Source organism: Suricata suricatta, chromosome 9 (assembly GCF_006229205.1).
Source record: "Suricata suricatta isolate VVHF042 chromosome 9, meerkat_22Aug2017_6uvM2_HiC, whole genome shotgun sequence".
In the NCBI taxonomy this organism is placed as follows: Eukaryota; Metazoa; Chordata; class Mammalia; order Carnivora; family Herpestidae; genus Suricata; species Suricata suricatta.
In genome coordinates, this window is record NC_043708.1 from 122,277,556 (window position 1) to 122,300,340 (window position 22,785).

At 43.9% G+C, this 22,785-nt stretch overlaps 1 protein-coding gene across 1 annotated transcript in view; it reads left to right on the forward strand.

Moving 5' to 3' along the window:
• CERS3 (ceramide synthase 3) overlaps positions 1 to 22,785 on the forward strand; it is a 116,592-nt gene that overhangs the window by 77,017 nt on the left and 16,790 nt on the right. The window contains exon 9 of the mRNA XM_029952286.1: positions 10,133 to 10,286. Coding sequence (XP_029808146.1) covers positions 10,133 to 10,286 — 154 coding nt within the window. The remainder of the gene's footprint in view (positions 1 to 10,132; positions 10,287 to 22,785) is intronic.

Sequence of the window (22,785 nt, forward strand, 5' to 3'; positions counted from 1 at the left end):
CTCATCCCTTTGACAAGCATAATTTTCCACGTGTTGATTGACAGGAACCAGAGGAGAAATATGAGGAAGTCTTTGATGGTTTGGAAAAAAAGAACTTATAACCACCCATAGTTTGGGACTGGTCTAGAGTTTCAGATTCTCTTAGCAGCAAAGTAATGTCCTTGAAGATCCTGGGTTCCAGGGGAAAGAGATGGAGACTCTGGTTCCATACCTGGTTCCTAGTGGGGGGACAGCTTCCTTGACTAGACCCCAGGGAAGTCTTGTCAGAGAGCTCAAGGGATGGAAGCCAGATACATTTTAAACCTGGACCAATACCTTACTTAGACATTTTCTGGAGAGGAGCAGCAGAGTGTGGTGGTTAAGTTCATGGATGCAACTAGGGCACGGATTCAAATTCCGGCTCCACACTTACTACCTGTGTAATCTTGGACATGTTAGATATTTCCTTGTGCCTCAGTTTTCTCATCTGTAAAATGTAAGTAAGTGTTGTCACAAGGCTTAAATGAAATAAAACGTATAAAATAGTTCCGAATAATGTCTGAAACATAGTAAGGACTCAGCAAATGCCAGCTGTGTTGGACAAAGTTATTAATAAGTCTCCAAGAATTTGAAGTTTCATCTAGAATCAAATGTGAGATACATCTTTAAAATACTCTCCTTGGGACACCGGGGTGGTTCAGTTGGTTAAGTGACTAAGTTCAGCTGAGGTCATGATCTCACGGTTCATGGGTTTGAGCCCCACATTAGGCTCAGCGCTGACAGCTCAGAGCCTGGAGCCTGCTTCAGATTCTGTGTCTCCCTCTCTCTGCTTTTCCCCTGCTCATGCTCGGTCTCTTTCTCTGTCTCTCTCAAAAATAAGTAAACATTAAAAAAATTAAAAAATATTTTAAAAATAAAATACTCTCCTTGGTTGAAGAATCACATTATCCTCACTTTTGCTTTAGTCAGCAAGTATGTTTGTGAAATTATCATATTGTATGAGAGCAATTATTGATAGGATAAGTATTGATTTTCAGGTAACTGTTGACTTATGGCTTTTCAGTGTGACTTTTGTCCATCGGTTCCTCTTATTATGTTCCAAAGACACCATGCATTCCAGTTATCTGTTGCTACATAATAAACCATCTGAACACATTGGGGCTAAGACAGCGTTGAACAAGTTTTTTTTGTAAAGGGCCATAGAATAACTATTTTAGGCTTTCAGGGCTACATATGGTCTCTGTCACATATTATTCTTTGCTTTGTGTTGTTTCTTTTACACCCCTTTAAAAATGTACCAAACCCAGATGAGCTCACAGGCTGTAGAAAAACAGATTACAGGCAGATTTCACCACCAGGCTTCAGTTTGCAGAACTCTCTCTTAAAACAACAGCATTTATTGATTATTATGATGACTTGTGGTTTTGGGAGTTGACCCACCTCAGCTAGGTGGTTTTTGTGTAGAGTCTCTTCATGTGGTTACAGTCAGATATGGCCATACTTGGAGTTTTCTTGAAGACTTCCTCACTCCATGTGGTTGAAGTAACACACATACGATTAACTGGTTGATGCTGACTGTAAATGGGACCTCAGCTGGACCTGGCCGCTGGCGTACCTTCCATTGGCCAGACCTCCTTATAGCATGGCAGCTGGATTTCAAGGGTGAGCAGCTCATAAGAGAGTGAGGCAGATGCTGTGTCTCCTTTGATAACCCGCCCGTGACAGTCACAACATGGCACATCTGACCTCTTGTTCTTCCTGGGATCCAGGTGACTAAGGCCAGCTCAGACTTGAGGGAAGAAAAATGTGACTCTATTTATCGACAGGAGCAGTCTCAAAGAATTTGTGGACATATTTTAAAAGCAATACACTGTGGAAGCTCTCAGTCCAGGGAACTCTCTAGAAGCTTCTAAGCATTGCTGCTGTGGTTGGCTTTTGATTTAGCAATGAAGGACATTAACCTCAGACGTTCCCATGATGTCTTAACTCAACAAGCAAGCTTACTCTTGCCCAGAAAACAGCCAAACATCGGGTTGAGGTTGAGGGACTATGGAGGTGGTGCGTTACTTTCCCACACACCCTTGTCTTCAAAAATCCTAGATTTAAGAAGTCATTCTCTTGCCAGCATTTCTGCATTTCAAGGAGAATTAGTTGCATGCATTTGGCATTTTCTTGATCTTGATACTTCGCTGACTTCACCAGCCCACTGCAGAGGGCAGCCAATACCACGGTTTGCTGTCTTCAGGGAGTTGGATTGCAAATAAACCAGTATTAACAGACTTGACTGTAAAAATCGTTTTACTGGTAAAAATTTTTCTGCACTGACGTTGACCGGTCCTCATTGGAAGGTTGAGGAAAACTTCACGAAGCTATTGGAAGTTTTGAAGATTAGTTCTCGATGGGTTTTGAACGAATCAGTTGTAGTGCATTACACGAGCTTAAATAGTGTTCCCATCAGCTTGAACGTGTTACACAATCATCTTGTGTTGCCAAAGAGGAAAAGTCAGTTCCTTGTTGTTAGCCTGACTCCAACCATCTGTCCAAAATGTGTAACTGTAGGTTCATTTTTCAAGGATATTTTATTAGTTCAGTTTTCTGGGGGGAATTTACTATGGACCAGACATGTGCAGACGATAGACCTCTTTCAAGATCCAGACATTTCTGAGGCTCCATGGGAGGCAGCTGGCCATCCAGTTGCTCTGCTCCTCCCAACTGCTTTCATTGCACCTTTCATGGTAAGACAAAGGGCTGAGTGGGGAGAAAGCTGACCCCTCTGAAATTTATCCAGAAACTTTGAAAGAACTAGAGCTTGTACATTACACACGTCTTTCCCTTTCTTTTACTTCCCCTTCATTTTCCCCAGCTTCAAGCACATTTGCTGTTGTCTGTTGACTTTCTCTTTGTATTAGTACAACTGTGCCTTCTCTCCTCCTGTTTTTAGGAATCTTCTTTAGCCAGTTCTCACTCAATTAGTGTCAGCAAGCTGTAATTACATTGTGTTTTAAAATACTGTTCCTCTCAATGTTAGGCAGGAATTCCAATTGGCCTTGGTCAAATTACTTTAATCTAACTGCCTACTTACCTCATTTGTTTGCATTTTTATTCAAAGGCATTAAAGCTTAGGCTTATGTTTTTTACACTTTATTCCCAACTGTTGTTTTGAAATAATGACTTCTAAACTTTTGAATTATTGGATGTGTCTATTTATTTGAACAGTATACAGACACTTCCAGGGAATCATTAGGCTAGAAAGACCTTCCTAAGTTCAGGTAAACAACTCCCCTGGGTCTTGACAATTTCCTCTGTGAACAACAAGAACAGATAACAATTTAGTCCAGGCTGGTCCAGCCGAAGGAAAGGAGCGCTCTGTCGCAACCGAAATTTACAGGTGGTGGTGCGGGCCCACCGCACCTCTCTATTTCTGGGACTCATCACTGCTAGGTGTCGTGAGGAATACACGGATGAGGGAGACTTAGCTTTTACTGCACAGGGGGAGGTCATGATGGCAGTAGAAGAGATCTTTGTGTCACCCACCTCATCTATATATGTGAAGTCTATTATATTATGTGATCTATCTATGTTCAAAAAATTTTTTCCAACTGTGAAAAACATTCACATAAGTAACTTCTTGACCTCCAAGGTTCCACACGCTGTGGTAACTATATTCCCCACCATTGGCTTGCTGGACTTCACCCTTCAGCTTTTGGTGAATCTGGCTCTCACTAGCATAGAAAAATGGTACCCTGGGAAGCCTCATGTGGAAGGGAATTCTGTGGGTGATGTGACCATATAAATACTTAGGTTATCAGAAAGAGGACAGTTGTTGTTTTTTTTTTACCATTTATTTATTTTTGAGAGACACAGAGGGACAGAGAATGAGCAGGGGAGGGGCAGAGCGAGAGGGAGACACAGAATCTGAAGCAGGTGCCAGGATCTGAGCTGTCAGCACAGAGCCGGAGGTGGAGCCCGAACCCACGAACTGTGAGATCATGACCTGAGCTGAAGTCCGACGCTTAACCGCCTGAGCACCCCCCCCCCGCACCCCGAAAGAGGACAGTTTTCAGAGAAACAAGACAAAGCTGCAAGCATACAGCAGTGCTCTTAGCAGACACTCCTCAGAGGGAAACATGAATGAGAACACAAGTCAAGAGCAGAGCATGGGTCCAATTGTGCCATGGTGCCATGCCCTCGTGGGATGGTGCAGTGCCCTTTGCACGGGACCGGAAGAAAGGAGGCACTTGTGCTATGAGCTAGAGGTTCCGCTGAAGCTGGGGCCACTCCCTTGAGCCACTACTGCAGATGAGAATCTCGGAACTAGACTTTCCGGTTACACACCTTATGAGGGAGACAGCGAAGTTCACCGCCTGTTTGTTCAGCGTCTCGTTTGCCAGTGTGTCCTCACGGGAGCTCCTTCTGGCGCACGCCACATGCTCGCACTCCTGTTGTTCGTAGGTTTATAAAAGACAGGTACAGCAGTCATCCTTCTTCAAATCATAGTATTTTCAGAAAAGGAACCTTATATAGAATTTGGTCATTTATGTATCTGAATATAATTCCAAGTTTATAGGATAATTTCAAGTATATTACAAAGAACTTCACTATATTCCCTTTACTCAGATTGACTAGTTAGTATTGTGTCCTGTCTGCTTTCTCATCCCACCTTTCTCCCCTTTCCCCTTCACTTTCTGTGCACAAACACGTGCGCACACACACGTACACACATGAGCACATGCGCATCTATGTATTTTTTTCTAGATCATTTGAAAGTTGCAAGCATTATGTCCCTTTAGTCTTCAGTTCTTCAGTGCATATTTCCTAAGAACAAAGAGACCCTCTTACAGAATCATGGGAATAGCTGTCAATTTCAGGAAATGTAGCAATCTACCATCCGTATTTCAATTTTGTCCATTGATCCAATAATGCCTTTATTGCTTTGTTCCCTCCTCCTGGATCTGGCCCAGGATCGCATTTTGCCTTCAGTTGTCTTTCCTGGGACAGTTCCTCACCCTTCCTGTGTCTCGTTATTGAAGCGTTTAGACCCCCGATCTATTTTCCAGGTGAGGAGTTAAGATATTTCCAGGCTCACACAGCTAGTTAGAAAGAACCAAGACGAGAAACAGGACATTTGAAACTGAGAACAGATAATGTTTCAAATTAAATGACTAAACCGGACAGCTAAAAGCAGGCATAATTTGCCTTCCCTAAGTATTTATTAAGTTTTCTCCAACTACATAGTCGCTTTGAAATACAAGACATCCCTGAAATAAAAGGCAGACAATTACTCACCGGTAGAACCTGCCTTTGTTATCCTTTAAAGGCTTCGTGCTCATCCCCACAATTAGCAAGAGAAGACCTTTCAGTGTGGATGAGGAAAATACAACTTGTGGTGGCTGCCTTATCTAGCCCAGCAAAACCAACTACTATTTACAGCAGTAATGTGATTTTCTCAAGCCACCAAAGCTGTACGGGTTGCCGTAGGGTGAAGATGGGAAACAGAACCAAAGCAGCGAAAAGCCGAGGGTCACAATTCAGGCGCACGGTATTCATGCATCCATTTGGACAGATTAAAGGCAGATGGGTGGAACAGAGACGCCCCACGCATCCAGGAGCACGGCGGCCTCAGGGCATCCCCTGTGAAAAGAGAAATTCCATGTAGTCTGCAAGGTAAACGGGTGTTTGTGTGCTCAGTCGTGTGCCTGCACTCGTGACACACATCTGTTCAGGGCAAAACTGAGGCGGACAGAGGTGTTTATTTTTCCCTTCTTCCCATTCTTCTCTAAGCAAAGGAGGAGGAGAAATTGGGATTGAGGGACTGGACCATCCTTTCGTGAGGACACTGAGACCAACAGAAAGCGGTCCTGAAAATGAAACTACAGCCCCCAAACCTGCTGTCCCCGGGGCCACAATGGTCACCTGCTTTGGAACCCCTCCCCACTCCTGTCCCCTCTGTTCACCCACGCAGAATGTTCTGGCAGCACAGGGAGCTCCTCTCCCTCTCCTGAGGGGCTTCGCCCTCCTCTCCCTACGCAGAAGCTCCAGCCGGGTCAGCTGCCCTCTCCCCGGGGCGTAAGCCGCCTGCAGTAGGAAAGGTGGCTGGAAGACGTGTCCTCACCACAGCGGTAATAACAGTTACGTGTCACAGCTACCATTTTCCAAATGCTTCCTGTGTGCTAAGCTCCTCCCATTTGTCAACTCCTCTACCCCTCCTGACAGTCTGCAGCCATGCCCACTGAAGACCGCAGTGAAGACCTGATCCTAATCTAGCAGGCTCCAGAGCCCACACCTTTTCGCTCCTCTCTGCAGCTCTCTCCAAAGGCGTTTGCATGTTAACCGTAGTCTCTGCCATTTCTAGGACTCCACAGTTTGCAAAGCTGGCTGTGTGTCCCCCTGGAGCCTCCCAGGCACAGGGCTAGGGGATGACTTCTCCCCTGTTCCAGGACCAGGAAGCTCAGTGACGTGTGTGCCGGTTAAGAGGCAAGAAAACAGTGGCCTCAGCCCTGGAATCCTGCTCTGATGAGTTTAGTCCTAGTGGACCCCTCCGTTTCTAAATCCAGCAAAGCTTCCTGACGCCATGACATGCCAGGCCAACATGAGATGTCTCCATGTACCTCTCTGCCTGCATCTCACATGGCCCCTCTGCCAGTCCTCTCCCTTAACCTACACTGGCCTTGTTTTAGCCCTTGACTTTTCCATGATGCTTCCCACCCGAGGGCCCTGGTTCCTTCCAACCATAGCCCTCTTTTCTGAGTCTTCCCTTTAAGCATAGAGAAATAGGGAAATCATAGAACCTTTTTCCTTTCCTTTGCGTGGATCACAATGAGTAGTTAGATTATTCACATTCCCTGGTAGAATATGTAAAGTAGATGCTTTTCAGTAGTTTCCTTTACTACTTTTGACATTGACAAATCCCTGATAGGGGACCTAGTAAGGAGCAAGACTCTGGAACCGGTGAAGGGAGGGCACAGAGATGAAGACATACGAGCGACCATTAGTACAAGGCAGGCTGAATGAGGCCAAATGCTCTAAAGAAGTAGGTAGTGGGGGAGCCTAGGGGAATGCTCTACATTCAGAGACAATCAGAATAGCATGGAGGCTTTTGTCATCGAGGCGCCTGTGCTTTGATGAGTGAAAAGAGTTTCAGTTGAAAATGGGAAGGGCAGGGTGTGAGGATGGTTCAGTCAGTTACGCATCTGAGTTTGGCTCAGGTCATGATCTCACGGTTCGAGCCTGGCCTCCAGCTCTGTGCTGACAGCTTAGAGTCTGGAATCTGCTTCAGATTCTGTCTCCCTCTCTCTCGGACCCTCCCTCACTCACCCTCTCTCTCTAAAAAAATAAATAAAACATTTTAAAACATTTAAGATAAAAGGAACAGGTGAGGACATTCTAGGCTGAGAGAGTACAGAAAAAGGCACACAATTGCCTGAAGATTCAGCAAATCAGAAGGACAAAGAGGCTTTCTGTATATTCTTTGCTGAAATCCCTGTGAACGCAGGCCCCCGGAATGTGAGCCGTATCACTTCGGAGATTGGGGTCTGTTTTATTCATTGCTGCATTGCTGGCTCCTATAAAAAGTGCCAGGTAGCACTTTGGTAGGTGCTCAATAAATATTTACTGAATGAATAAGGTAGATAATCATTGCTTCCATTTTACAACTGAGGAAATGCACAGAGAAGTGGATCAAGGTTACATAGAACCAGCATTTTAAGTGGTAGAGCCAATATGTTAAGAACATATAGGAAAATATAGTTTATAATCGTAAAAGTAAGAAAGACCTTTTAAAATATAACATGGAGGCTACCTATAAAGGGAAAAATTGATACATTCAGTTACAAAAATATTTTAGAAATTGATTCGCATCCTCCAGAAAAACATAAACAAGGCTGAAAGAATGAGACTATGTGATGTATTTAATATGATTTTTTAAATTATGTTGTGCTTGATATGTAAAGGGCACTTGTGCGTCAATAGAAAAAGTAAACACCCCAATAGAACATGGACAGATAGCATGAAGAAGCAGTTCGGAAATGTATAAACCAAAATAACCAAATAAAATATAAATATATACACATATATTTACTTCCCAGGAAATACAAATGTAACCATAAACGCTGTGATGTTCTTTTAGCCAGAGGCTCACAGAGTACAATGTTGTTCAAGGTCTGAGGAAGCAGGGTCTCTCATACATTGAATGCAAGGCTGTAAACTGGAAAAGCAGCTCTGTAATATATTGTAAATGTATTCTAAAATGTAAAATGAGTATACTTTCTGATTTTTTCGACATTCTAAGAAAATAATCAAATGGTCCTATTGAAATGTCTTTACAAGTAATTCTTACAGTATTCTCTGTAATGTAATGAAACTTTGGAAACAAATAGCTATCAATAAGGGATTAGATAAATAAATTACAATATCCATAAATGGATTTGGGGGCAGCTGTCATATAGGATGGCATATAGTAGGGTTTGGCAAACTCTGGCTTACAGGCCAAAGCCAGCCCACTGGCTGTTTTTGTTAATAAAGTTTTATTGGCACACAGCCACACCCACTAGTTGACGTATCTCTGTGGCTGCTTTCACACTACTGTGGCAGAGTTGAGTAGTTGCAACAGAAACCAGAGGCGTAAAGTATTTATTATCCATCCTTTTACAAAAATGCTTGCTGATCCCTGATATATAGATATAGTCACTGACATGGAAATCTCCCTGTATCATACTATTGAGTCATAAAAGCAGGGTAGAAAATCACATACATAGTGTGTTTCCGTTATATAAAATCATGTGATGATGAGGAATAGGAAAAAAGGGAAAGGATCTTAAAGACTTAAAGAATGTATTTTTAGGAGCAGTGACTTCAGTTACATTTACCAAAATGTACTGGGTTACCTATGAGTTGTGAGACTTTAGGTGATTTTTACTTAACCTCTTTATCATTTTCCATAATTCCTAAGTGTCTAAAAGGATTGGCATACCTAAAATAGATAAATGGCTATTATCTTTGTTATATAGAGTTTAGAGTTCATTTAATTACTTTTCTTAATTTGATTTTTGTTTATTTTTGAGAGAGAGAGAGAGAGACAGAGGACAAGCAGGGGAGGGACAGAGAGAGAGGGAGACATGGAATCCGAAGCAGGCTCCAGGCTCTGAGCTGTCATCCCAGAGTCCAGTGCAAGGCTCGAACTCATGAACCACGAGATCATGACCTGAGCTGAAATCAAGAGTCAGATACCGACTGAGCCAACAAGATACCCTGTGAATAGATACTTTTTAATTTATTTATTTGTTTTGAGAGAGAGAGAGAGAGAGAGAGAGAATGAGTAGGAGAGGAGCAGAGAGAGAGGGGGACAGAGGATCTGAAGCTGTCAGCACAGAGCCTGATGCAGGGCTTGAACTTACAAACCATGAGATCATGACCTGAGCTGAAGTCAGATGCTTAACCAAATGAGCCACCCAGGTGTCCCTATATTATTTTTATAATTAGAATAATATACTTACAAGCCAGCCTATCCAGGAACTCTAAGATGATGGTGGTGTATGAAGTCTGGGAAGGGAGCAGGTAGCCCTTCACACTCTAGTAGAATCTGAAGGCACTGTGCATTCTGGGTCATCAAGGGAAGTTCCAGTGATGTCCAGGAGTCTGGATCAACAAAGTACACAGTTCACTTCAGGAAGTGGAAGTAATATAATCATTACCTCTTTAAAAGCCTCTTTTATTGGAAAATTTACTTTCACAAAATTCCCAATTTACCTTTGCTGTCAAATAAATGAGGTTGTGTCATAAGACAATTATAACCCCATGGAAACTTGCATTATCTTATTTTTCTACAAACCCCGGGAAGCCCACTAGTGCTCTGTATGCTCTCCTGTTTGCAAAGAGGAAACCCAGGTGCAGAAACTTTGGTGTGGAGGCAGTGTGACAATAAAAATTCCACTTGCTTTAACTTTTCTCCCAAGAGACAGACTGGATTTTTGTATGTGAGGCTCGCCAATGATATAAAAGGTAATATTATCATGTTGTTTTCTCTTTAGAATTTCCTGGACATGGTTAGAAAGGAATTAAATGTTGTATGCCTTGGGAGGAAAAGTATTTGTTTTCTCAATGAAAATTTAGAAGTGCTTTGTAATGAAATACTCTCCTCTGGTTTTTTTTTTTTAAGGATTTTGTATTGCACGCTGATCCTTCCTCTGAACTACCTTGAGCCTTTCTTTTCATACATCTTCCTCAACCTCCAGCTCATGGTCCTGCAAGCCCTTCACCTCTACTGGTGTTACTTCATCCTGAAGATGCTCAAGCGGTGTATATTCATGAAGGTAAGGGCCATCTGAGTCTTACTGTTCTTAATGAGTAGATTTCATTGCCAGATTGAAGGTGAGGCCCAGGTGGTGGAACTTTCTAGTTAACTTATGGTTAGCCAGAATTCTTTGTATTTCCTTCATTTGATCATTAATGATCAAAATGTATCTAAAAGGAAACTATATTTTTCATTAAGTAGGTCTCTAAGGTGCTTTTACAGAGTTGCTTTTATTATAGGGCAAGTAATTTTTTATAAAACTTTCATCCAAATATTGATTGTTACTTCTTTTACTTTTAAATTCTTTTTAATGTTTTTATTTATTTTTGAGAGAGAGAGAGACAGAGGAGGGTCAGAGAGAGAGGGAGACACAGAATCTGAAGATAGGCTCCAGGCTCTGAGCTAGCTGTCAGCACAGAGCCTGATGTGGGGCTCGAACCCACGAACTGTGAGATCATGACCTGAGCCAAAGTTGGACGCTTAACCGACAGAGCCACCTAGGCGCCCCTGATAGTTACTTCTTAATTTTACTTTATTTTTATTTACTTGAGAGAACATGAGCATGAACAGGGTAGAGGGGAGAGGGAGAGCGTGGGAGAAAGAATCCCAAGCAGGCTCCACACTCGCTGCAGAGCCCAATGCACCCACAACCCTGGGACTATGACCTGAGCAGAAATCAAGAGTTAGACTCTCCACCAGGGACTGAGCCACCCAGGCACCCCTTGATTGTTGCTTTTTAAAGAATGTCCTAATGAGCCTAATTTTGCTCTAGTTTGGGGTAAGCTTTATTGGGAAAGTTGAGTAATATTTCAGAGCCATATGGCTACCTTCACTGAGTACCCAATTTGCACATAATGCTCTCCCTCTGAGCTTTCTCCAACTGTCTGAAATATTGTCCCTCATTTGCCCATGTTTTATCTCTGAAAACACCTTCTTCCCTAAATAATCACAAATTAATAATACATTTTAGACAACGGAAGTTTGTGTTTGTTTGTTTTGAATTCAGTTCTGGGATTTAATTCTAGAACAAAGATGGGGAAGCCTTCAAAAATGAGTAAAACATGCTTTCGGCATCTTGGGTGGGGAAATATTTACCTACTAGTGCCTACCTATATTGTGGAATACAGACACTAGTTGACTCAAGGGGAAGACCAATGAAAGTTTTATCAAATAGACAGAATCTGACTTAAGCTTTTAAGGCAAGTAAAATAAAATGAAATAAAATCATAGTGCCTTCATTGTCTGGAAATCGTACTTCTTTTTTCTTTAATGTTTATTTATTTATTTTGAGAGTGAGAGAGTGCACGAGCAGGGGAGGGGCAAAGAGAAAATCTCAAGCAAGCTCCGTGCTGTCTGTGCAGAGCCAGATGTGGGGCTCAGTCTCACGAACCGCAAGATCATGACCTGAACCAAAATCAAGAGTCAGACACTTAAAATTGAGCCATCCAAGAGCCCCTGGAGATAATACTTCTAAGGGAGTTTTAATTAATGATCTTTCCAGGTGGAAGTTAACAGTGGGGCCATTTTCAGGTGTCACCATCCATGTATAACAGGACACTGTATCATCAGAGTGAATGATTTGTATGTCGCAGGGATCCTGGCAATTTACCTGATAAGCTCATGTTTTGATCAACTGTTCAATTCATTTGTTTTCCTATTTTAGTAAATGTGCCTCAAAGATTATTGAAGAGTTGACAAATGAAACAGACATTATGATAATCGACCTCTGGGTGTTCAACCATCTCTTAGCTTCTAGATCTAGACAGAGGTATAGGAAATTGGACTGCATCTGGATTCATCTCAAACCAGATTCTGAAAGTAGTTTTTGTTTGTTTTACTAAATTCCTGACTTGACCGGTTTTCTGGAGAGTGGACAAGAAAAAAAGCCTTTCATCCAAAGACTGTAGTTTATTAATATTCTAAATAGTTTTCTCCTGACCTCTGCCAAAGCTATTTTACCTCCGAGTGACTGATAAAGTTAAAGGGACTGAGATAAGGTTAAGAAGTTGAGCAGTTAGTTTGCACATCCAGGAGCTGGAAGGAAGAAGGCAGGGCCACTGAGCTGAGCCCATCCCACCACTGAGTCAAGCCTTCCTAGAGCGTGCCGGTCCCTGGGCCGAAACGGTTCCCTTAATCGCTGGTGAGTGACAATAATTACAGGCCTGGAAGGGGTCCAGACAGAACAAAACTTGGAGACCAGAAGATACTCTTGTTTGGTTTCAGCATAACTTTTCCTATATCTGATCTCTATTGGGTTGTACCAGGCCTGATGAAAAACCCCATGGGTTGGGGAGCCGCGGACAGGAATTCCCGATTTCTCATGCTGTGCTTTGGAAAAGCTGTTTCCAATTGCAGTTTGACAGCAGCAGTGGAGGCCCCCGCGGCCCTAATCCCTGGAGCTCTTATGACTTCAGCTGGCTTGCGTGCGCTCTCTGTTTCCCATGGCAGTGGCAAAACTGGCCGTGAAATCAGCTTATTCCTCCAAAGCCGTAAAGTGCCTTTTAAAGAATGCTATTTGAAGGCACAGTTGCATTGCAAAGGGGGAGGAGACCGATGAAGGCGGGAGTGGACATTCTTAGAGGAACAGCTAGCAAGTCAGTTTTCAATTCTACTTAATATGCAGGTAGCCTCTAGCGTACACCTCAGTTGTCACTAAGGCGACTAATTCTTGGATATTTAAAAAAATGGAATTGCAGAAGTTCTTAGGCCTCTTAAAATGTCTTCTAAATCTTATAACAGAGATTGGAACATTGTCTTCTTAAGCTCCTTATGCCTGATAGGCCCTTAATGAGTAGTTTTCAATATGCAAACGAATACAGCATTTGAGGGAACAAACCACACAGCATGGAAAGTTATAATTGTTTATTAACCTTTTTATGGCCTCCATGGATTTGCCTGGTGGGCTGGTGAGACAAAAGTGATTATACATCCTAAAGATATAAATTCTGGACAGATCCGTACCTTATTTTCCCTAAGTAGGAGGGTCACCGCATGTCTACAATGAATGAAAATTTACCGTTTGCTCCTCTTGTCGAATACCTTAAAATCACAGCATCAGTATAGTGTCAGGACTCCAACGCATCAGGCCGTGGTTAGCGGGCCTCTTGCTCCTTGAGAACAAGACCCGGCACTGAAACCGAACTGGTTCCTGTAAAATGGGGGGATGTGTGAGGAGCTGCCAGCCCACACACCACATTGGGGAGGATGACGCGCTGATACACCCGTCTCGTCATTCTCTTTGCAAACATGAGAAGTGCTTTCGGAGGAAATCGGAAGGAGGGTGGCATTCCTTGAAAGAATTTGATCATCCCTGTGCTTTGATTTTCTTCTTTCTGAAGTTGCCGTGGGTGCTGGCCAACTTGAGCACGTCTCCCTTGGCATCTGAGGCTGGGGCGCAGCCAAAATGCAGAGGGAGGACCACTGTGCGCAGCCGTCGTGGCCAGGACGGAGCCCCCAGCCCCTGGCAACCTGCCCCAGCCATCTGCTCTGACAGGCAGCGTTTCTTCAGTTCACAGATGACACTTTATGCACACCGAACTCTTTTAGTTAAAGAAAGGAACCCTTTCATAAATAGGGGAAACTGAGGCCTCGACCAAAGTCACACACTAAGTTTTATGGCAAAGCCGAGACTAAAACATGAGTCTCTTCACTTGTAGTGCTTTGCCTTTTCTAATTATTGTTGCTTCGAAATAACCAGAAAATGAATTTAAAATACTCGTAGGGGGTAAAAAAAATAGTACGTGAAACAACTTGAGTCATCAACATAATAGAATAAAACCCAGCACGAGTCCTTTAACTTGTGCGTGAACTTTCTGAAAACATAAGAACATGTTTTGTATTTATTTTTTTTAGTTTCAAATCGCTTCCTAGTAAAGCAGTCCATGTGTAGATTCAAATCTCTGCTTTCCTGTTTGTTGGCTGTGTGATCTTAAGGATATTACTTCCATTGATTGCTTCAGTTTCACCACCTGCAAAATGGGGGTGGTGATATTGTGGCTTAGAGCCCTTAGAACAGCATCTGACACGTAGCAAGTGCATGATAATGTCAGCTACGATGATCATTACCATTATTACTATTAACTCAGTTTCTTTGTGCCATGTCACTGAGAGCTTGTGACTTCCAGGTAGCCTGGCACATGGCTGTCAGTCAAGCCCTCCCTCCCATCCGCTTCAATAATGTGGCAGCTGAGTCAAGGTCAGTCCAAGGGCTCCCGTGGTGGTCTGCTAAGCCATCTTCTGCCAGGTGACTTTGGGGACTCACGTTCTGATTATCCTTTTTGACACACTCAGATATCAGCATGTTGGGAAAGAAATGCACAATCCATAACATCTAGGAAACCTGTAGGTCTCTTTCAGTGGTAGTCAGTGGTAGATGTGAAAACTGCCCTTTGCTGAACAAGAAGTAAAAATACCACAAAGACTGGCAGTTAAAATAGCATATTATAAAAATGCAATCAGTGTACATTTCTGCCTTTCCAAATATGTATCTAGATTAACTACTTTAACAAGTATACTGTTGGTTAAGTGTCTGACTTTGGCTCAGGGTTTTCAAGTTCATCAGGCTCTGCACTGACAGCATGAAGCCTGCTTGGGATTCTCTCTCCTTCTCTCTGCCCCTCCCCTGCTCATATCCACACTTGCACACACACGCTCTCTCTCTCTCAAAAATAAACATTTAAATAAAATTTAAAAACCTCACAACAGTCTCTTGAAGGAGCAACAGTGGAGTTTATAAACTTATAAAAAGTAACCATGCAAAGTTGCTTGGCTTAAGGAATTCAAATTTGAATCTTCTTCCATATGCTACGTTCAGCTGGGCTGCGAAATAGACTTGCAGAACAGGGAGAGACCACTGCATAGCCACTGTGATGCCATGACCCCTCCTCAAGTCCTTCCCCCTGCGCTGCAGTGCAGCTCCCTGCGCATTAAACTGTGCTCTGTGTTTCCTAGAGGAATCAGGGGCAGTGAGTGAAGAAGTTACATGACTCACCCAAGGTCACACGGGAGTGGGGTTCATGCCCACAAAGCTTGAGATTTCACAACCCATGCTGCTCATATGCTGTCCTGTCTCTCCTACCTCCGCACAAGCTCTGTGCTTGTGAACGTCCGTCCCCCCAACATGAGTGATACGCATTTAATGTGTGTGTGTTTATACATGTTTCTCCGCATGTGTGTTCAGTGTGATGTACGCTCAGTCCTCAAAAATTTCATTATCTTTTTGTTTACTGTTCAGTGAGTTTTAAAAATTTTTTTAAAGTTTACCATTTTTACTTTTTTGAGAGACAGAGCATGAATGGGGGAGGGGCAGTGAGAGAGGGAAATGCAGAATCCGAAGCAGGCTCCAGGCTCTGCGTTGTCAGTGCAGAGCCCGACACAGGGCTCGAACTCACAAACCATGATATCATGACCTGAGCTGTAATCGGTCGCTTAACTGACTGAGGCACCCAGGCGCCCCCTCTGAGTTTTAATAAATGTATAGACCATGCAGCCAATATTCTACTAAGATGTAGAACATTTCCTTGGCCCTGTAAAGTTCTTGGTGCCTCCTTCTGGTCATCAGTCACACATTGGCAGACACTGTTTGGAGAGAAAGAGAGCAAGAGAGAGAAGGAGTGGGGCAGACAGAGAGAGAGAGAGAGAGAGAGAGAGAGAGAGAGAGAGAGAGAATCCCAAGCAGGCTCTGTGCTCAGCTCGGAGCCCGACACCGAGCTCAATCCCAGGGCTCTGGGATCATGACCTGAGCCAAAATCAAGAGTTGGACGCTCAACTGACTGAGGCCCTGAGGTTCCCCAGAAATCAGTGTTCTTACTTCTGTCCTCATAGATTATCTTTTAACTTTCTTAAACCTTATATAATTGAAGTTACACGGCATGCTGTTCTCTACATTCTTTTACTACAAAGGTCATAATCTTATCACGACTTTGCTTGCTTACCTGTCACCTTTCCAGTAATCCATGAATTCCTGCTCTTCACAGAGGGTGCTCTTTAGAAAAATCTCCCTCGGGCTATCCCCGTGAGGGGATAATGTGGCTTGAAACAACCATAAATCTGAGTTTTTAGAGACCCGAAAGTGTGGGGTTGTTTAAAGAAGTCAGAGTAGATGATTAGGATAATCACAGAAGGAAAACGTGTCCTGAGAGGCCCGTCAGCGAACCCGCCTCCTGTGGGCTCCCTCCCTCCGGCAGAATTCCCGTGGCTGTGCCCTGGCCTACGGGGCCTCCTGCCAGACCCCAGGGCACAGCCAGGGCACCTAGATAAATGCGGGGGAAAAGACCCCCGCCTCACACTCACAACTTGAGATGAGGAAAGAGGGGCTCACCTGCCACCTGGGGAAGTGGAGGCTCAGCGGGGCAGAGGGGCCTCCTCGGGCTGCGGGACTCAGGACTAGAACCCACACAGTGAACCTTTCAGTGAATATCGCTTTTTCTACAGCAGGGTGACGTTGTCTAGGAACTTTTTAAAGTGTACAAACTGGGCTGTTTGGTAGCTTTTCCCAAGCTATTTGCAAATTCTTCTGTTACTTTATTCCAAATTGTTTCTTCTTTCTGTTGGGATACGGTCACCGTGGTCGCACGCTCAGGTGCTGTGACACCTCTTTCTGTTGCTGATGAAAACAGCATGTCTTTTTAGCTCTTAATTCCAGGCCAATATGCCTCTGATGGAAAAAGGTTATATTAGTACTTATAACAGTAAAAATATAGTAAAACGAGATTTTATTCCGGAATTTTCTTCAGTCCATCCTCTGTTCCTTTGGAGACAGGCACGGGAAGTGACTGGATACCAGCAGCCGCGTGAGGACTGTGATCTCGAGATTTCAGCTCTTAGGCGCCTGTTCAAAAATGGCAAATCTCCCTTTCCCGCAATGGCCCGTGAATTGTTAATTATAGGAACGATTTTGCATACTTACTATATTACATGTTAGCTCCCTATGTGTGTGCTCGTAGATTTCTTGTCTTAGGCATTTCCTAACAGTGGTTTTGAAGATACTAGTTCTTTGGAGGTACCAGACTAGTCAGGTCATTTGATGAGCAGGAAGTCAGCTGAAGCTATTGTAAAATGAAGGCACATTTTCAAACAAGAGCTGTCCTGTGAAAGCATCTTTGAGGATGGCCGTGTGCACTCAAATCCCGCCTTTCTTTCCCTGTCCTGAATGTGGACCTGGATGTTTCCTTGAGCCAGTGGTCATATCTTGCTGACGTCAAAAAGGAGGTGAGGAGGGCGTCTGGGTGGCTCAGTCAGCTGGGCGTCCGACTTCGGCTCAGGTCATGATTTCATGGTTCATGGGTTTGAGCCTCGCGTTGGGCTCTGTGCTGACAGCTAGCTCAGAGCCTGGAGCCTCCTTCAGATTCTGTGTCTCCCTCTTTCTCTGATCCTCCCCTGCTCATACTGTCTCTCTGTCTCTCTCAAAAATAATTTAAAAATATTTTAAAAAAAAGAAAAGGAGGCAAGGGATGGGGGAAGACCCAAGCAAAAAGAGATAAAAGACACTCTGACAGCTCTCTTACTTGATTTTAAAAACCATTTTATGAAAATGGAATCGAATTTTATAGATCCCTGAAAGGAACAGATACTCCATTTCATTAGTACAGAAATAGCCACACACACATGCACGTACACATGTACACACACAGATGTCTTGAGATTCTTGAGTTTCTCTTTTTCTTTTAGTTTATTTGTTTATTTTGAGAGAGAGAGAGAGAGAAAGCACAAGTGGAGGAGGGGCAGAGAGAAAGGGAGACAGAATCCCAAGCAGGCTCCATGCTGTCAGCACAGCGCCGGCTTTGGAGCTCGAACTCACAAATGCTGAGATCATGACCCGAGCCAAGATCAACAGTCGGACGCTTAACCAACTGCACCACCCAGGTGCCCCTGGAACTTGAGTTTCTATTTCTGTATCAGCCTACACAAGGGGACAAGCACAATTTGTGGCTTGTTAATAAATCTATGCATTCACACCAGGATGTGAAAGTGCTAGTAATGGGCTTTTGGGCCAGAGAGCCTGGTAAAAGCAAGTGGAGGGGGAGAGGTACACTTCTCTGTTAAGAGCCGGAAAGTTTCTGTGGCCACACCCTCCCTGCAGCCCCTCCCCCACCACGTAAGTCTCAGAAGAGAGCTTTATGTAACCCAAAAGAAACCTTATACCTGAAGACTCACTCAGTTTGTAGATAATGGGTAAAATAAATCAATTTGTACATTTTCATTTCGATGTATCATATGGCCTTAGCATCATGATGGCTTTATCCATGTTCTGTTTGGGGAATAGCAGCTGTGCAGTCCGTGGGACCCTGAACTCTCAGTGGGGGCTATTTTCTGCAAATTGTGTCTCCTTGCCACATCCAGTGGACTCTGGAAATCCAAAAGAGAGCAGCACTGGACACACACACTCCTCCTGTGGCTCCACAGCCCATTTTGCATGGCGGCCCCGAGATTTTCATTTCAATCAGACCTCACCCTCAGTGTTGCTCCAAGCGACTCGGGCCTGTCTGTACTCTTCCGTAATGGTTTTAGAATTTCTGGACACCGTGGCCATGTCTTTCAAGGGAATGGGGTTGGTTGTTCTCACTCATGTGGCTGGATTTGGGACCAGCAGTCTCTAGAAAATTCCACCGAGGCCTGGCCACCTTGGGGTCACAGGCTGAGGTCAGAGCTGATCCTATAGGAGCTGTGATGAGTGAGTACTTATATCATTATTTGGTAGGAGCCTCTAAATCCACTTGCACTTCCAGAAATCTCCTTTACCTGTTTCTCTGGGTGCAAGATGGTATGAAGAATGTGCGGAAAGTCCAGGCTCTGGGGTCCCTGGGCTCCTGGCTCTCCAGAAGAGAGCAGCAGGTGAGGGCAAAGGTCAGCAAAGGTGCAGAGGAGATGGAAAACGATCTGCCTGCGTTATGTACCATTCTTGCTTTCCCGACTCAGCTGCGAGTGTGCGTGTGTGTGTGTGTGTGTGTGAGTGTGAGTGTGTGTGTGACCATGGGCTTGTGTGCACATGCAGCAGGATTCCAGGGCTGCTCTGGGGCTCCACACCTGTGAGGGGATGGAGGGAGCTAGATGGGCAGAGGAAGAAGTTAATGGCGGTGCTGTTAGAGCAAAGGCCTCAGCCAAGCCTAGAGAAAACCCTGGAGCTGGGGGGCCCTCCAGGGACGTCCAGTTTGGCAAAGAGGCTGGACCTCTGTCCTCTGACAGTCACTAGATACGGACTGCCCTGTGGGGAGGGGGCTTAACCCCAGGCAAGGCAGCCCTCTTCAACCCAGGCTAATCCCAGAGAAGGACGTTCCTGGAGCGCCCAGGAACGGGGGTTAGAGCCGCGGTCCTGAGGGCCTCCCGCCTCTGCCTGGCCCGTGCCGAACCTTAGAACCTAACTCCAGTCCCCACGAAGAGGGTTGCGTGTACCTCTGTAGGCAGATGGGCTCCAAACACATAGAAGTGAGGCCTTGGAAAAGTCACTTATGTACTATTTTACCCTCTGTTTTCTCATTGGGGGTGATAACTGCCCAACCTTCTTTACAGGACAACATGCTGACTGAATGAGGTGGCTCTCTAAACTTCAAGAGGCCGAGATACTTTGATTATAATTGCACTGAACATTCCATGGTTTTCCAGTCAGTCGTTTCCAGTCATTTCCTGTCCCCTACCCCGACTCGCAAGACACTTGTTTCTCTCATGCCAGAAGTCCGTTCTGAGCTGCGGAAAATAGTCGCCGAGTTTCAGGAGGCACGGAAACAATTTGCTGAGGTGTCTGGAGAGAAAGCTGCACTCCCAGGTTTCTGGAGACGGAAGGTGGGGCCCAAGCCCCCTGTCGCTGCCCCTGGGGTTTGGCGTCAGGCCAGGCACTGAAGGTGGCAGATCCGGTGCCCTGAGAGTCCCACCTGCTTGAGCTCGGTCACCCGTGGAGAAGGCGCCCCTCGGGGTTCCCAGTGTATCCAGCCAGTCTCGGCACCCACACTTGTGCTCCTCCCCAGGAGTGATAGGCGTTCTGGAAGCATCTCTGCAATCGGCAGGCCTGCGTCTGTCTCAGGGTGTCTCCACAGTAGCACTGGTGACCCCTGGAGCCGGACGATTCTTTGTCATGGGGGCCATCCTGGTCACCGGAGGGTGGCTGGCAGCACCCCTGGCCTCTCCCTGCCGGACGCCGGTGGCAGTGGCATCCCTAGCTGTGACAACCCACAGTGTCTCCGGATGTGGCCAGATGTTCCCCAGGGAGAAACACCGGCCTGTTAAAGTACCACCCCCTGTTGGCATATATGTCCCTCTCCCTCTCTGTGGAGGGGAGTCACGTTTTCTTCCCCAGCACACGGTATCACTTCTAGAAGTCTCCAGGCTTCATTTCATTGCATTATTTGTTTGCTCCTGTCCTTTGTGCTGTTGTCATCATGCATTTTAATAATTTGTAATAAATATTGCATATATACATATATGAAAATATACATCTGCATATAAATATGAATTATACATTATTACAAATGCCATATTATATATTATATATTAGTTTTTTTTGCTTTGGACATTTAATTATTTCCTAAAGTGATAAAAATTTCAACTTTTAAAAAAATGTTTCCCCTTATTCTTACCATTTTACCATCCTTACCACTTACCATTCTTACCATTCTCTTCATTCCTTGGTAGAAATACAGGTATTCATTCGGTATCATTTTTTTCTGTTTATTGTTGTTGTTGTTGTTTTTGTGGTGCATGTGTTGGCCCCATGAAGATACCCATTTCTTTTAGTGCACGTATGCCAGCAATTGATTCTCTCCGCTTTTTAAAAAAAATTTTGCCTGAAAAGTATTTTTTTTCTTCATTTAAAAAAATTTTTTTTACTGGGTTTAAGATACAGGGTTTCTTTTTCTTTTTCCTTTTCTTTTTCTTTTTCTTCTTCTACTACTTTAAAGGAGCTACTCCATCATCCTCTGCCTTGCATGCTTTCTGATGAGATGTCTGTTTTATCTTTCTTCCTCTAAACAAATATGCTCTTGGGGTGGTGGTCTGCTTTAAATTTATCCTCATTAGCACTGGGTTGCAGCAATTTGATCGTGATGTATCTTGATAATATTTTTTTAAAATGTCTGATCTGCTTGGAGTTTGTTGAGCTTCTTGAGCCTGTGGGTTTCCAGATCTCATCAAACTTAGATTTCAACAAACGTTTCAAAATCTCTTCTGTTATCCCTTCTCTATCCTGTTCTTGTGGCACTTCGGTGACCACTTCATTGGTCCAGAAATCAATGGTATTTTGTTCATTTTCAGTCTTTTATTTCCCTTCTATGACTCATTTTGATTAGCTATTATTGCTATGTCTTCACAGTCTTTGGGTTTTTCTTTTGTAGTGTCTGATCAACAGTTAATCCTATCTAATGTGTTTTTTAATTTCAGGTATCATATTTTTCAACTCTGTAAATTATATTTTGCTCTTTTTATAATCTTTCCTTTTTCTTACCATGTTTGTGTTTTTCTCTACTTCCTTGAATATATGGAGCATATTTATAATAGCTATTTTAACATCTTTGTTTGCTAATTCCATCATCTCTGATATTTTTGGTTCGGTTTCTATTCATTTAATTTTGTCCTGGTTATGTGCCATATTTTCCAAATTCTTTGCAAGCCTGGTAATTTTTCACTGGATGCTAGGCGGTGCTCGCTTCAGCAACAAAGATACTAATATTAGATGCGAGACATTGTGAATTTTACATTGTTGGATGCTGGATTTTGTTGTATGCTTTTAAATAGTGTTTTTGTATGTAGTACAACTAGTGTATTTTGTTTTTGTATGCAGGCAAGTGCTTGTAATACGTTTCCTCCTTTCAGGGCTTGTTTTTAAGCCTTGTTAGGGTGAGACCAGAATAACCATTAGTCGATGGCTATTAATTAATAGTGAAGTCCTTCTCAGTATTCTCCTCAACGTCCGTATACTAAGCGTTCTTTTCAGGGCACCTGGGTGGCTCAGTCAGTTAAGCATCCAACTCTTGATATTGGCTCAGGTCATGATTTCACAGTTTGGACTGACCACAATTCAATTGCCCAAAAGCCACATGTGGTGAATGGCTACCATATTGGATGTTGTAGCTCGCTGCTCTAGAATAGTAGTTTTACTCCTCTTCCCCTGCACCGGAGAGAGATGGTGGATCTGTTCTCACGGGGCCCCTGTGGTTACACTCAATTATAACACGCTGGCTATACCCACTACCCTTCCTTTTTCACTCAAGGAAAGTTTTCAGTTTGTGAGCAATTGAGGATGGGTTTTTTCAATAATTTTTTAAATATTTATTTATTTTTGAGAGAGAGAGAGACCGAGAGAGAGAGGAGAGAGAAAATGAGCTGGGGAGGGGTTGAGAGAGAGAAGGACTGGGGATCTGAGGTGATGCAGGGCTCAAACTCACAAACCGTGAGATCATGACCTGAGCCAAAGTGGGACACTTAACTCATTGTCACAGTAACCCAGGTACTGTGTTATTTCTCTTTCTCTCCTGCAAGATCCTTACTTTTTGTTTTTTCCCCTCATTGCTTTTCTCCAAGTACCACATCTT